Here is a 14,358-nt window from a genome sequence, read left to right on the forward strand (position 1 = left end):
CCACACAGATGGCTCAGGGGATATAGGGACCTGTCATCAAGCCTGCCTACATGAGTTCAATACCTGGAACCACATGGTGGAAAGAAATAATTGACATCCACAAACTACCCTCTGACCTCCATACCACATCATGGAACGTGTGCACATATACATACATATACATATACACAAAAATATTAAATGCAATAAAAAATTTAAGATAAGAATGAAATAAGCAAAACAAAAATTCAGATACTTTACTGGCTCCAAATGGAAAAACACAATTATGAGAAAGGGCACAATGCATTTTTCAGGCACATTCCCAGGTGTGTGATCCCAGGATTTTTCCAATACTTGTGTTTAGATGAAGAAGCACCATGTGTAACATTTGTCATCGCTCTACTGGTACCGTTCAACAAGTGCTGCCAACCATGATCTTCTGCAAATGCCACACTTCAGCCAAAGCCAGACTCCCAGGACATCCTGACAGCTGTCACCGTGTCCCACGTCACGCTGTGTGTGTTCTGTAGACATGGAAGGATGCCTGCAGCTTAGGACTTGGCACTGTGTCCCACGAGTGTGGCATGTGGAACAGCTACAGTGACAGTGAGGCTTCATGCTTCATTTCAGAACCCTCCACCTCCCACCACCCAGGCAACACCTCGTCCAACCAAAGGCAAGCGCGTGGGAGGGGGGTAGCCTAGGGACACAGTCCAGGGTCAAGTGGGGAAGACACATGGCAGCAGGAGATGAAATGCTACTCTTGGAACCTGCCCACAGCCCATCTTCCCCACAGCAAGAGTCCTGCCTGCCAGCCCTCCTTCCCCATAGCAGAACAGGCTCTCGGATGGAAAAGCACACACCAGTGCAATGCTGGGTGGCAGGACCCAGGCTCTCAGGCACCGCCCCTGGCAGGCTGCCTGCCCTGGGTTAACACTGAAGAGTGTGAGCCATGGCCTCCAAGTGGATGCTCGTATGGGAAGCCCAGGCCTAAGTCTCACTAAGATGCCAGCAGCAGAGAAGAGTGGCTGGGTCTGTGTGAGGCCAAGTGGAAAGGAAGATCTGGGCTCAACATGCTCAGATACATGGCAGCTCTGCTTTTAGAGGTGCTCAGGGCTCTTCATTCAGATAAGAGCTGAACTATCCCAAAGGCAGGGTGGAGAATGGGCGGACACCTGACTTAAATGAGAATTCCATTCCACTGATGTGAATGCAAACCTGTTTTCTTTGTTGCAGCTCCACACAAAGACATCTGCTTGAAGGGCTCAGTGCGCCTGGTCTCCAACAAAACCCCTGAGTGGGATGTGGGCCCACCACCCACAGACCTAGGTGCCCTTCCAGCTGTTCTCTGAAAAGTACAGAGCTCCACTCTGCAGATGAGAGACCAGCTATAGAAAAAGGTGGTGCAGGGGCTCTAGGAGACTAATGACTTGGGTTCTGGGACACTCAACAGCTAAGGAATCTCCAAAAGAGGAGCCAGACAGCCCAGCACAGGAAGATCATTATGAACAGGGCAACTTGAAAAAGACTTGTACTTTCTGACACCAGTTTCAGCTGCTGGGAAGAAGGACAAGGCCACTAACAGATGAGTGATCATAGGTGACCCATCCAGGTCTCAGGCCTCACAATCTCAAGGGTGATGGTTGTGTGGGAAGCCTAGGCTCCCAAACTTCCTAACTGCTCTCCAGAGTCTGCATGATACAGGCCCATCTAGCCATGGAAGCTTCTGGAAAATCCTCAGAGAAGGCCCCCAGCCTCTACTGTAGCCTGTGCTCAGTTGTCTTCATCCCTCAAAACTCCCTTCTAATAATTCCTCTCTCAGAGCTACTTAGCACCCTAGGGTCCCAGGACTCCCTAACTCTGCTTGGAGTTAGAAGGATCTGACACCCAGAGGTTCTTGGCTTCTGAAGAATAGACAGTAGGTGATAGGACCCCAGTGAAGCACCTGCTCAAACAAAATCAACCAGGGCTCAATCAGTAAAGTACAAACAGCACAAGCAAAAGGACCCAAGTTCAAGTCCCAGCACCCATGTAAAAAGTGGTATATCGCTAGCATAGTGGTACACCTTTAAGCCCAGTGCTCAGGAGGCAGAGCCAGGTGGATCTCCGTGAGTTGGAGGCCAGGGAGGCCAGCCTGGTGTACAGAGTGAGTTTCAGGACAGGCAGGACTACATAATGAGGATCTGTCTCAGAAAAGGGGGGGTATAGTGGGAAGAAGGGGTACAAAGTCACAGGTGTGTGATCTCAATGCTGAGGAAGTAGAGAAAGAAGGATCCCTGGAGTTCACTGCCCAGTCTAACCAGACTAGCGTGTTCCAGCTTGAATGAAAGACACTGTCTTAAAAAATAAAGTAGACACACATTTGAGTCATAGGACACAGAAAAATCAAGCTTCTCCCTAATGACCAGCTTTCATAGTGTTGAAGGGTGTTGTGCAAACTACTGTTGACAAAGTAATCAATACTGTTATTCAGCTGTAAACCCTTCCAGCTACAACAACCAACCTGGCAAGATATGCCCGTTGATGCAACATCGGTACAAGTGTTATAGGAGTAACAAATTGCCTTCTAATTTGATTTAAAGCCTATTCCACAAAATGGAACTATGTCAAAAACACATGACTGGATATATCATAGACCTTACAGGAAACCCTTACACTATCACTCTGTTAAACAGACCTAGCATTAAGTTGACCCCTAAGTACTTATAATTATGCCCATAGGTACATCTCTCAACCTTCATCAGAGAAGTGTCTTTGCAGCAGACAACAATTAACACAGAAACCCACAACTGGTTGGTGTGCAGAGAATAAGAGATTATGGAGTACTTGGTCTTAACTGGGACATCAAAAATCAAAACCCATCCTCTCAAGGTTCAGGGATCATTTTGAAAAGGGAGGTGGAAAGTTCCTAAGAGCCAGGGGTAGCCAGAGACGAAACAGACTTCTCCAGATACAACAGGGCCACTGCACTCATGAACTCAGTGATTCTGATGACATGTACAAGACCTCTACAAGAGCAAGCCAGCACAAATCCTAACATGGATGGAGGAGGGGTTGGGGAAGAAAGTCAGTTTTCTCTAGTGATGTGAAAGCTACCCATGTTCCAGTAGATGGTCCTACACCTGTGCACACACTGGCAGCAGTAAGTGAACTCAGTAGGTTTGAAAAATTAACATATAAAGTTGGGAGGGCATAGAGGAGAGGAGTTGGGGGGAATGGGCTGTTTGATCAAAACACATATGCATATATGAAATTCTCAAACAATAAAAAAAAGAGAAGAAAAGAAACTGAGGAGTCATTGAGAAAGACACATGACATCAACCTCTGGCCTCCACATACATGTATATTTGTATATATACACACCAAAAACAAAAATGGGGTAAGGGAATAAAAATCAACTGTGACACCAGGGATACTGCCATAACCACCTCCTGTCACATCACCCCTGGGTGTGTATCACATCCTCAATGCCCTCAAGGCTTTGGATGCCATCAAATCAACTTCAGAGGAGGCACGGAGATGAACCCTATCTATAGAACTTGGGAGAAAGGCCCCAAAAGCACTGGGAGAAGGAGGGGCAGAACAAGTGTGGCACACTGGAAGCTGCCTGCATGTGTGTGTGGTGTCTGCTCTAGAAAGCAGTTGTTCTCCATGCTCTACATCCCACTGCTCCAGACCTGCTCCGGTGCACAGCAGGCATAGGGACGACAACAGCCAACACAGAACATCTGCCTCCCGTTCCTTCCCCATGGGACTGTGAAACCATCCACCTCAAGCAGACCACCATCAGCACCCCAGGAAGAACCTCCTGCAACTTTACAAGGGGGAAAGAAAAAGGGTGGCTGCCTCCCCAACCCCACAGGTCAAGGCTCTGTGGCCCTGAATCCCCTGCTTCCCACTGGAAAGCACAAATGGGTGGTCCCAGGGCCTTGTCAGAGCTGCTAGGCAAACCCAAAGGCAACAACAGTGCACCACAAGCACACACCTCCTCACATGCTCGCCCAGCAATTATTGACAGCCTATTGTTCTGAAGACCAGCCCTACCTGTAGATCCCAAACCATAAGACTGAAAAGATAGCTAACACAAAATCTTCTTGATCTCTAGGGCAGAAAGCAGCAGGAGTGCTGTCAGAAATGAGCCAATATGTAAGGCCCCTGAGGCCACTGGTAGGGGAAGCCCACCACAAACACATAAGCCATCTGGGTCCCTCCCGCTCCAGGACATAGGCCCCACACAGACAGCTTAAGCCAAATGAAGCCCAAGAATGGACCACACTGCAGGTACCCAGAGACCAAACACTTCTCAAATCTCCCTCCTCCATATCTAGGCCTCAAAGAAAAGCAAAGCCATGACGGACACCACTTCTTCAAGACACCTGACATGCTCGTTTACCTCCCATGCACAGGGGGAGCTCTGGGCATCCATCAACAAGACATCCAGGTCATTACAAATCTTGAGCAGGTCAGCAGAAGTGTGTGGCCAGGTGGGCCAATTTGCTCCCACCTTGGAAGGAATCTAACAGTCACTCTCCCCAAGGTCCTCCTAATTGGCCTGGCACATCAGGGAAGCCAGTCCCCAGAATGTGTCATTCAGTTGGCCTAGAGATACTACAGAAGTCCAGGTCAGCACTTGCTGGCTTCCAACCCTGACTCCAGGTCAGCAGTTTGAAGTGGAAAGCTGCCTGCCCTCCTGTGGCCCACACCACACCACTCCTCAGTGCCATTCATCTCATGCACACACTGACAGGTATAATGACCACCCAACAGGGTCTGAAGCAAGGCCAGACTCAGGCATTAAAAAGTGACAAGAGTCAGGTGGCAAGTAGCAGAGGCATTCAGCCGCTGGTAAATTATTCCCTCCACAAAACACAGACCTGACTGCAGAGGGGTCCAACACTCGCTCGGAGCCTACTTAATAAGGCTCTCGTTTCCATCTGAATTGCTAAGTATAGTGTTTAAAAAGCCAGCCCAGTGAAGTTGCCTGTTCTCCTCACTCTGTTGTGACTCACTCTGGATCTCTGCTTAAACCTCAGAAAGCACTCACCCAATTAAGCCATGGGCTCCCATACCCTGACTGAAACGTGTAGAAATACGGCTTTTTCAAAAGACAATTTGGCATCAACTATCAATTCTAAAATGCCTTTAGGAATTATCCAACAGACACCAATGCTGTTTGTTGGGGGAAAACAAAGTAACTGTGCCTCAGCATGGGGAAATCAGTCTGTCCATACCATGTAGAACTGGGTAGTGACTCAAGTATTCCAGCTACTAAAGGTATACTACCAAAGATTGATTGACAGGACACAGGGTGTAGCTCAGTTGGTAGAGCCCATGCCTAGTGCCTTAGTTAGGCTTTCTACTGCTGTGATAAATATCATGACCAAGCTGGGGGAGGAGAGGGTTTATTTCAGATTACAGCTTGCAGTCCATCATCCAGGGAAGTCGGGGGGAAACTCAAGGCAGAAACCTGGAGGTAAGAAATGAATGAAGCAGAGGCCATAAAGGAGTGCTGCTTACTGGATTGCTCTCCATGACTTGCTCAGCTGACTTCTTATACTTCTTATACCATATGGACCACCTGCCCAGGGTGGACTGCTCCAAGTAAGCTGGGCTCTACCACATCAATCATGAATCCACACAGGCACCACAGGCTTGCTCATAGACCAATCTGGTAAAGGTGTTTCCTCAACTGAGGTTTCCTCTTGCCAAATGACTGTAGCTTGTATCACACTGACATAAAACTAGCCAGCACACCTAGTGTACCCAAAGTCCTGGGCACCATTCCCAGCACTGTATAAAGTGGACCTAATGGTGAATGCATGTAATCCTAGCATCAGGAAGTGGAAACAGTAGTTAAGATCAAGAATTAAAGATCTGCTACATAGTGGGTTGGAGGCCAGCCTGAGTTACATAAGTCTCAAAAACACAAACTAAACAATAATGGGCAAGCATAAATAAAGGATTTTCTGCTTTTTCTGAGCACCTCTAGCAAATCAACCCAAAGGGGTTCTGGAAGCTGGGCCTTAGAGCTGGTCTGTTGGAACTTAGTGACAACCTTGGATTGTGAACAAGCATCAGAGCAAACCAGTCATTTGGGTCTGAGGCCTCAACCTGTGGGATCCAACTCTGACAGTGTCTGAGCTTGGATTGTAGGACACCCAGCTGGCATCTACCAAAGAACTGCTTGCTGTGCAGAAAAAAAAAAAAAAAAAAAAAACACCCACATCTGGTGTCAGGGTGCGGGGCCGAGCAGGCGACTGAGAGCAAAGAGGGAAGGGTCTATTTTCTCCTCCCCCGTCTCTTGCCACGTCCCGCCATTATTAGGTCATCCATAATTACCGACAGCTGCGTCTTATGTTTGCAAAGCACAGATCTTGGACATGCTGTGTTAAATTTATCCCTAAGTGCTGCACCACTCTGATGCTACTGTACACGTCGTGTCCTTCTCACAGGTCGCCACAGTACTCATCCTTGTCCACTGTCACTAGTCCCAGGACCCTGCTGACCTGGCTAATGGGTCCAAACAGCTTTTTATTGATACTTTGGAACTCCTACATGATTATGTAGCTTTTCTATCCAGGCTGCACATCCTGACTTTTTCGGGGAGGGAACATATGTGCATATGTACACACACATATGCATGTGTTCGGAGGCTGTCAAAGTGACCCACTCTATCACTTTCCACTTTATTCTATTGAAATAGGATCTCTCACTGAAAATGGAGCTTGGCTAGCACACTACAAGCCCCAGCGATCCTGTCCCTGCCTCTCACAGTGCAAGGGCTACAGGCTCATGCCTGGCCTTTTATGTGGGTATTGATAATTGGAACCCAAGGAACCACCCACTTGGTCCCAGGATGACCTGCTCTTTAATTACCTAGTCATACAGGTGAGGACATTCAGTAGGAAGGTAAGAAAACGTGCCTCGTCCCAGAGAGGGGCAGCACCTGGCCCAGCGTCTCCATTGCTGAGAACACACAAACATCCCCGTGAGCAGGACACCAGTCTCACATTCACGGCAGTTGTTTACAGGTGCCTTCTATCTGGCTGCAGAATCTCTCTTCTTCCCTAGCTTGCTGAGAGTTCTAATCAAAACCAAGTGCTGGATTGTTAACCGATCTCCCTTCTTGAAAAGCTCTATGGAAACAGCTGATTTTCCTCAAGATTAGTACCCTCCACTCCTGCTCCACCCTCCCTACCAGCCTCTCTCCACTATTCCACAGCCATACTGTCCTGCACAGGAGACTGTTGTCTCCAGTCACTCACTCTCCATACTCTAAGTCCTTTCCATAATCTACCCTGAGAGACCAAGGCCAAGATGTCACTACTTCCCGCCAGGTGTTGGTGGAGCACACCTTTAGTCCCAGTACTCGGGAGGCAGAGGCAGGCAGATCTCTGTGAGTTCAAGGGCAGCCTGGTTTACAGAGTTCCAGGACAGGCTCCAAAGCAATACAAAGAAAAAATGTCTTGGAAAAAAAAAAAAATGTTACCACTTTCCATACCCTCATGCCAACACTGTGCCAAATCCCAAAACCCTTGAGGATTAAAAGGGTCACAAGCTTGATAGCACCAATACTCCCCACAACACAGAGGGCCCTGCCAGTCCCATGCTACAGCATTATATTTATACACTGCCAAACTCTTTCCTGCCCATTACTCTCTATGTCACAAAACCTGTCTACCCCCAGCCCAAATGACCCTGTGTACATCCTCCCCAGCTTACATGACCCTATGTACTGGGCACATCAGACACAGAAAGAAGTATGTGTCCTGCCCCATGTGACTCTATGCATAAACCATAACTGTGCCATCTGCCCTAGCCTACATGACCCATGGCATTAGATGCAACCCAGAAAGACAAGCCCTTTCATCCCAGCTCACATGAGCCTGTTGCACTGGATACAAACAGGTCTGTTCTAGCTCATATGACTGTATATATTGTTTCCCCATAGGGAGACAGAAGTATGTGCCCTAGCCCACATAACCCTGTGTACTAGACACACAGGTAAAAAGAACTGCCTAGCTCAGGCCACATGCAAGCACTGGACACATCACAGGGACAAGTCCACCTGGCCTGGCTCATTAGACCCAATGCACAGGACACGTCGCAGTCTCTTTACATCTTAACATCTGGCTCCCTCTGTCAACCTGCTTAAACACTCCTCCTAATACCTCTAGGCTCCCGAGACATAAGAAGCATCACACTGCAGAGAACACCACTGTTATACCAAGAGGAACTCACACAGGCCAAAAACTCTGTTCTTGACTGGATTTACTATATATGGGCATGACTGTAAAGGTCTTTCCAGGGAGTCAAACTGAATGTAGGTGGCACTATCCAATGAGCTGGGGTGGATAAAAAAAAACAAAGTGAGCTGAGCACCCCCATTCATCTCTCTGCTTCCTGACTGTAGACACAATGTGATCAGCTGCCCCACACCCCTGCCACCATGCCTTTCCCACCTTGACAGACTTCATGCTCAAGCCAGGAGCCAAAAATTAGCCCATCTTTAAGTTATTCTATTGAGTATTTTTGTTGCAGCAACTAGGAAGTAATGACTATATTAGGACTAAGCACCTCGGGGTGACAAAGCTACATCCTCACAGGATCTGCACTAGACACCAGCAGTACTCAGACTCGAGGTGACAGAGGACTCTGAGAGATGATGGTCACAGGATGGGCAGACAGAGCACAGGCTAAAGCAACAATCTGCCTGCCTATAATTGGGCAGCCACTGGGCAGCCACTGGACCCTGACCCCTTGGTTAACAAGACCCCTGACACTGGTGAGGAAATCCCTGTGGGAGGCCAGTAGAGCCCAGGCCAGGCTGCCAAGCGGGTTCACAGGCCTCCATGAAGAAAGCTGATCATCAAGGGGACAGTGCCACCTAGTGGTAGCTGTGCCTCAGAAATCTCAGAACCACAGGTCAGACAAGTGGTAAAATGAACCAAGCATGCAATCAGGAGTGCCTGCTTCCAAATGCCTGGTCAGGTGTCCAGCTAGAGATTTAGTACACAGTCATGTACATGTATATGTGTGTGCTTGTGCTTATGTGTTTATGTATGCATGTGTCCTTGTGCATATGTGTATACATGTAAAAATATGTGAACAGGCAACAGTATGGGTTCTCCTGAGGAATTGCAGCCCCAGCACTGAACCCCAACATCCTTATATTACTTCTGCTTCTGTACTGCATCAAGTCTAAATTCATCACTCCTAGGCTTCAATCAGTCACTCTCCCAGCCTTGCATAAAAAATCCCTAAGGCTACCCAAACCTGAGCACAAATTTGAAGGAAGGAAGGAAGGAAGGAAGGAAGGAAGGAAGGAAGGAAGGAAGGAAGGAAAAGAAAAGCAGCCTTAGGGCTGAAAGGACAACTCAGTTGTTAAGAGCACGCACTTCTTTTGTGACTCAGATTCAGTTTTTGACACCTATATGACAGCTCAGAATCACCTGTAACTCCAGTTCTAGGGGATCCAACACCCTCTTCTGGACTCCACAGGAACCTGTACACTGTAGCGCATATTAGCTCACACATTCACGTGCGATGGATGGATGGATGGATGGATGGATGGATGGATGGATGGAAGATAGATTTAAAAAAAAAAAAGATAGAGAAAAGGCAAAATTCTCATCATACCAGAGAATCAAAAATCTCAAATTTTCTGTGAACTATCTAAGGTTGTCTTACTTTTTAGTTTCTATAACTTATATACTATATGTGAGACATATATATCAGTACTCAAATGCTATGTCCTATGTGTGGTGTTCAGAGGACAACTTTGTGGTGTTATTTCACTCCTTGTACCTTTGCCCAGGTTCCAGAGATCTTCCTTAGGTTGTCCATCTTGCATGGTGAGCACTGCATCCACTGAGCCATCTCAGCCCAGGGCTTCCCACATTCTAAGTGCACACTCAAGCAGTACCCTCAACACCCAAACCCAGGTTATTATAATAAGAAGGCACGTTTAGTGCTGCTGGTCTGCATCCCACACCATCATGGGGTAAGTGTAGCCACAGGGGTCTGGGTTTGACCTGAGCCTACACCCAAACCTCTGCCCTGGGGTGCATAGGGAAGGTAAGCAGGCTTCCAAGGTTCCAGGCAGCCTCAGCAGCCCAGGGCAGAATATATATAACAGCTATAAGGAGGCTGTGGACAAAGAGGCCAGTGTCCTTCCCTTCCAGAAAGGCCAGTCACCAGTTGAGATGCTTCCTAAGGACATAATTCTGCTGGACCTCACAGGTACCCCTGGGAAAAGCCATATGCTCCTCCCTGCTTAAGAGAAGAGAGATCCAGGGCAGTGCAGCCCCAGAGGTTTTCCCCCACTTTCTTCCATGAGAACATGGGGTCACCATAAGCACCCACCCTTCCCTCTTCCTAGTGCAAGCAATTAGACAGCATCCAAGGACGAGCGTGCCCTCACACCAGTCAAGCTCTTGACAGAGCGGACAGTTGGAGAAATAGACCCAAAAGGCTCACAGAGCAGCTAGACATTGCAACCTGGTCAATGTGGCCTGTGCTACTTCAGAAAGGGCAATGGCTCCACGGACCTGATTGACACTAAGTATCATGTGGCAGTCACTGGGCACGCAGGCACACCAGCACACCAGTGTTCCAACAGGGCTGGTCCAACCGGGCATGAGGGGCCTCTGATCTCCGTCACAGGAAAGAAGTCACGGAGGTGTCTTGTCTGGGCAGAGCAGCCCTGGGAATAGGAGGGACCCTTGCCGGCAGCTAACGAACCCAGAGGACAGAAGGAAGCATGCTGCACTGGGCATGCTGGGCTGGCCTCTGAAAGAAGGCTTCTGCAGATGGCTGGAGAGGAAACGAAGAGACACTGTCAAGTGACAGAATGGAAGGCAGTGCTGCCATTGGAAGGTGATGACTCCAGAGCCAGCAGGGGACAGTGTGATTATAAGACAGCTGAGCTCAGGCGTCTCCATCTGGCCTCGTTTCTCAGAGCAGCAGGAAAGACAGCCAACAAGCCGGAAGTATTAAAACAAAGAGCTGCTTGGATCCCACAGACCTATGCCCAAGCTCCAACAGCTCAGCATCCCAACCATCTCAACCATCAGTACCCAACTTCCCTGAAACCTGTAAAGATATGGTCACCATGAAGGATGATATCCAGGCCAAGACTCAGGGCTCACACTGGTGATGGCAGCTGAAGGGAACCCCAAAGCTGAACCACAAATGAAGGAGACCAGCAGTGACTGGCACCCCAGAGCAGAGCAGTGTACAGATGGGACAGCAAATGTTCCCCTTGCTATGTGTTGAACACACAGTGCCCAGCAGCTCTGCCCTCTGGCCCACTCTGCATCTGTCCACCCATACCTGACACACACCAGTAACATAGAATGCTCCAAGAGCCCCAGTGGGACATGAATCTTCCAGTATGATGGTGTTATAACTAGGTTCACCCCCCACCGATATCGTCACCTAAAAGAAATGATTATTTCCACCAAAACAGTTGCTTCCTTATACACACAGGCCTGTGAACATGCAGGCCAGTGCAATGCTGCCCAGTCTGTGGCTATGCAGATTCTCAACAGTCTTTACAATGAGGCTCTACCTCCCTCATGTGCAAAGCTCCGATTTAGCCTAAACGAGCTCCTCATCACAGTACATGAAGGGGCCTGCCTGCCCTGTCCTTTGAGGACTCCAAGACAGGAGGCAGAGGACAGCACTGGAAGCCAATAACCCAGGGTGGAGACAGCAGCAACTCACCCACCTGAGATTCAAGCCCATGGTCTGGTCCAGTTTCTCCCAGCTCTGCAGCTTTGCAAGCAGCTTCTAGAAAGACAATTATAGTCATCAACATCTCTTGCCCAGCAACTGTCATGTGAAAGCTAACAACGACAAAGGTACATGAAATCAGAGGTGGCTGTGTGACTTCAGCAGATGAAGGTACAAGATTAACCAACACCTTGCTCCTTTCCCTACCACAGTGCAAGTCCAGGCACATTCCTAGCATTGTAACGGTGCCACAATCCTGCAGAAGCCTGGGCCTGATGCAAACCCAGTCCTTACTTGCAAGGACAGATCTCTCTTGGCCTTCTAGGGGTCTCTCTTAGAATGCTAAGCCCTAGGCAGATGAACTCTACTCTAGAGTCGTTTTCCCCAATTCTATGGGAGGCCAGGATCAAAGATGACTTAGATTGGGCTAGCCAGCCATGATGGGGACACAGAGCCAACTATGCCTATGTGCCAGTTCTACACCAGCTTGAACCCCACAAAAGAAAGTCACTCAAGATGCCAAGTTGGCCAGCAAGATGGTGAAAGAACTCACCAACATGCCTGGTGAATTGAGTTTGATCCCCAAAATGCACATGGCAGGAGAAAACCTACTCTCACACATTGTCCTGGGACATCTATACAATGTGGTGCATACACTCTACACTCACTCCCTCTTTCTCACATTCATGCACATAAGCATACACACACAAGCATACATACACATATATACTGTGACATGTGCATTCATTCTTTCTTACATATACATACATACATACATATACACACACAATACATGCATACACACATACATACACACATATACATGCATGCATGCATACACACATACATTATGGCATGTGCATTCACCCATTCTCACATACATATACACACACAGAGATACAAACATAAAATAAACACTTTAAAAGGGTGGACAGGTGTTCAGCTACTAACTTTCCTATGGCCATTTCCTACATGGGACACTGTTCCATGCCAGACCCTGACTGCTTTCCATAAGACAAACAGGGAATATAGACTGACCCAGGGTCAACAGCCAGCACACTTTCATGTACAACTTCAAGCTAAGCAGTGTGATTCTACCCTTAACCTCAAAAACTGTCAAAGACAAAACATTAGCTCTAGGTGTAATATAAATTACATTGGTAAATGTCATGTGTTGTCTGCACTTGTTGAAAGTGAGCTCAGGGACCAAGTTGGCCTTTCTTGCTCCTTTGTCTCAGACTTCAACCAGTTTATTTCAGGCTGGTGTTGTAGAATATTAGTTAAAGATGTGTTACACTTGTTTATGCTGTGGAATATTTGTTTAATGATGCAAAAATATGTTGCAATCTTTTATGTTGCATTTGTTTAACTCTGAAGCTGAGTTACATTGCCTGTCTAAAACACCTAATAAAGGGTTGAATGGCCAATAGCAAAGCAAGAGAGAGAAGTAGGCAGGGCTGACATGCAAAGAGAATAATAAATAGAAGACAAGAGAAAAGAGAATGCTAAGGGCCAGTCACCCAGTCACACAGTCACAGACAGACATGGAATAAAAAGGAAAGAAAATATATACAAAAACAGAGAAAGCTAAAAGACCAGAGGCAAAAGGTAGATGGGATAATTTAAGAAAAGCTAGCTAGAAACAATCCAAGCTAAGGCCAGGCATTCATAAGTAAGAATAAGTCTCTGTGTGATTATTTTGGAGCTGGGTGATGCCACCCCCCCCCCCAACAAGAGCAAAGAGTAAATAAAGTCAACTACAGATTGGACCCCCTGGTCCTGTGACAAAGAAGAAGAAAAAAGCTGCTATGGCATTAAAAACACTTGGCACTGGTCCGTGGTGACACACACCTTTAATCCCAACTTTGGGGGAGGGGCGCAGAGACAGGTGGATCCCTGAGTTTGAGGCCAGCCTGATCTACAGACCAAGACAGCCAGAACTACACAGAGAAACCCTGTCTCAGAAGAAAAAGGGAAAAAAAAAAAAAAAAACCACTAGGCCCTTGAGAATAGCTAAAGTGGGAACCACCCAAAAATCTCTATTGCTTATTCATGAGATAAAAATGCCTGTGGCGAGAATGTGAAGCCAGAAGCCTCACCCATGGAGAGGACATTCTGCCCAAAGCTCTCCATTGGAAACCAAGCAGGACATCCAAGTCATCTCTGTGGGATGCTGTAAGTACCCAATTGGATGCTCAGGATGCTATAAGTACCCAATTGGATGCTCTGTACTGAGTGCTGCTTCTCTCTATCAGCTACTTGCTGCATTTTTCTTTTACTTTTGCTTGCTGTATACTTAATGAACTCACTCATTCAAAACCGAAAGAATGGCTCTCTGAACAAAATGCCAGGGGAAAGGACAAAAAAAAGTTCCAGGTGGGGGGAAAAAAAGTCCCAGGTCTTTTGCCTACAAAAGCCAACCTCCCAAGAGAGGTCTCTGGGACAGCACGAATAGATAGGAGCTGCAGCACCAGCTGGACACAGAGAACTCCTTAGTGCCAACAGGCCCTTAGCTACCTTGGACTTTTAAAAAAAGACAGATGGAACTGGGGAGATGGCTCAGTCCAGGAAACAACTTACCACACAAGTATGAAATAAGAGCTTAATCCCCAACACTCGTGTAACCAAAGTTGGGCATAGGAA

At 47.5% G+C, this 14,358-nt stretch overlaps 1 protein-coding gene across 1 annotated transcript in view; it reads right to left on the reverse strand.

Annotated features, from left to right (window-relative positions):
- The window catches only part of Mad1l1 (mitotic arrest deficient 1 like 1), a 304,513-nt gene that overhangs the window by 266,779 nt on the left and 23,376 nt on the right, over positions 1-14,358 (reverse strand). Inside the window, exon 9 of the mRNA XM_051205386.1 lies at positions 11,711-11,772. Coding sequence (XP_051061343.1) covers positions 11,711-11,772 — 62 coding nt within the window. The remainder of the gene's footprint in view (positions 1-11,710; positions 11,773-14,358) is intronic.

The sequence above is a fragment of the Phodopus roborovskii genome, unplaced genomic scaffold (genome assembly GCF_943737965.1).
Source record: "Phodopus roborovskii unplaced genomic scaffold, PHOROB, whole genome shotgun sequence".
In the NCBI taxonomy this organism is placed as follows: domain Eukaryota; kingdom Metazoa; phylum Chordata; class Mammalia; order Rodentia; family Cricetidae; genus Phodopus; species Phodopus roborovskii.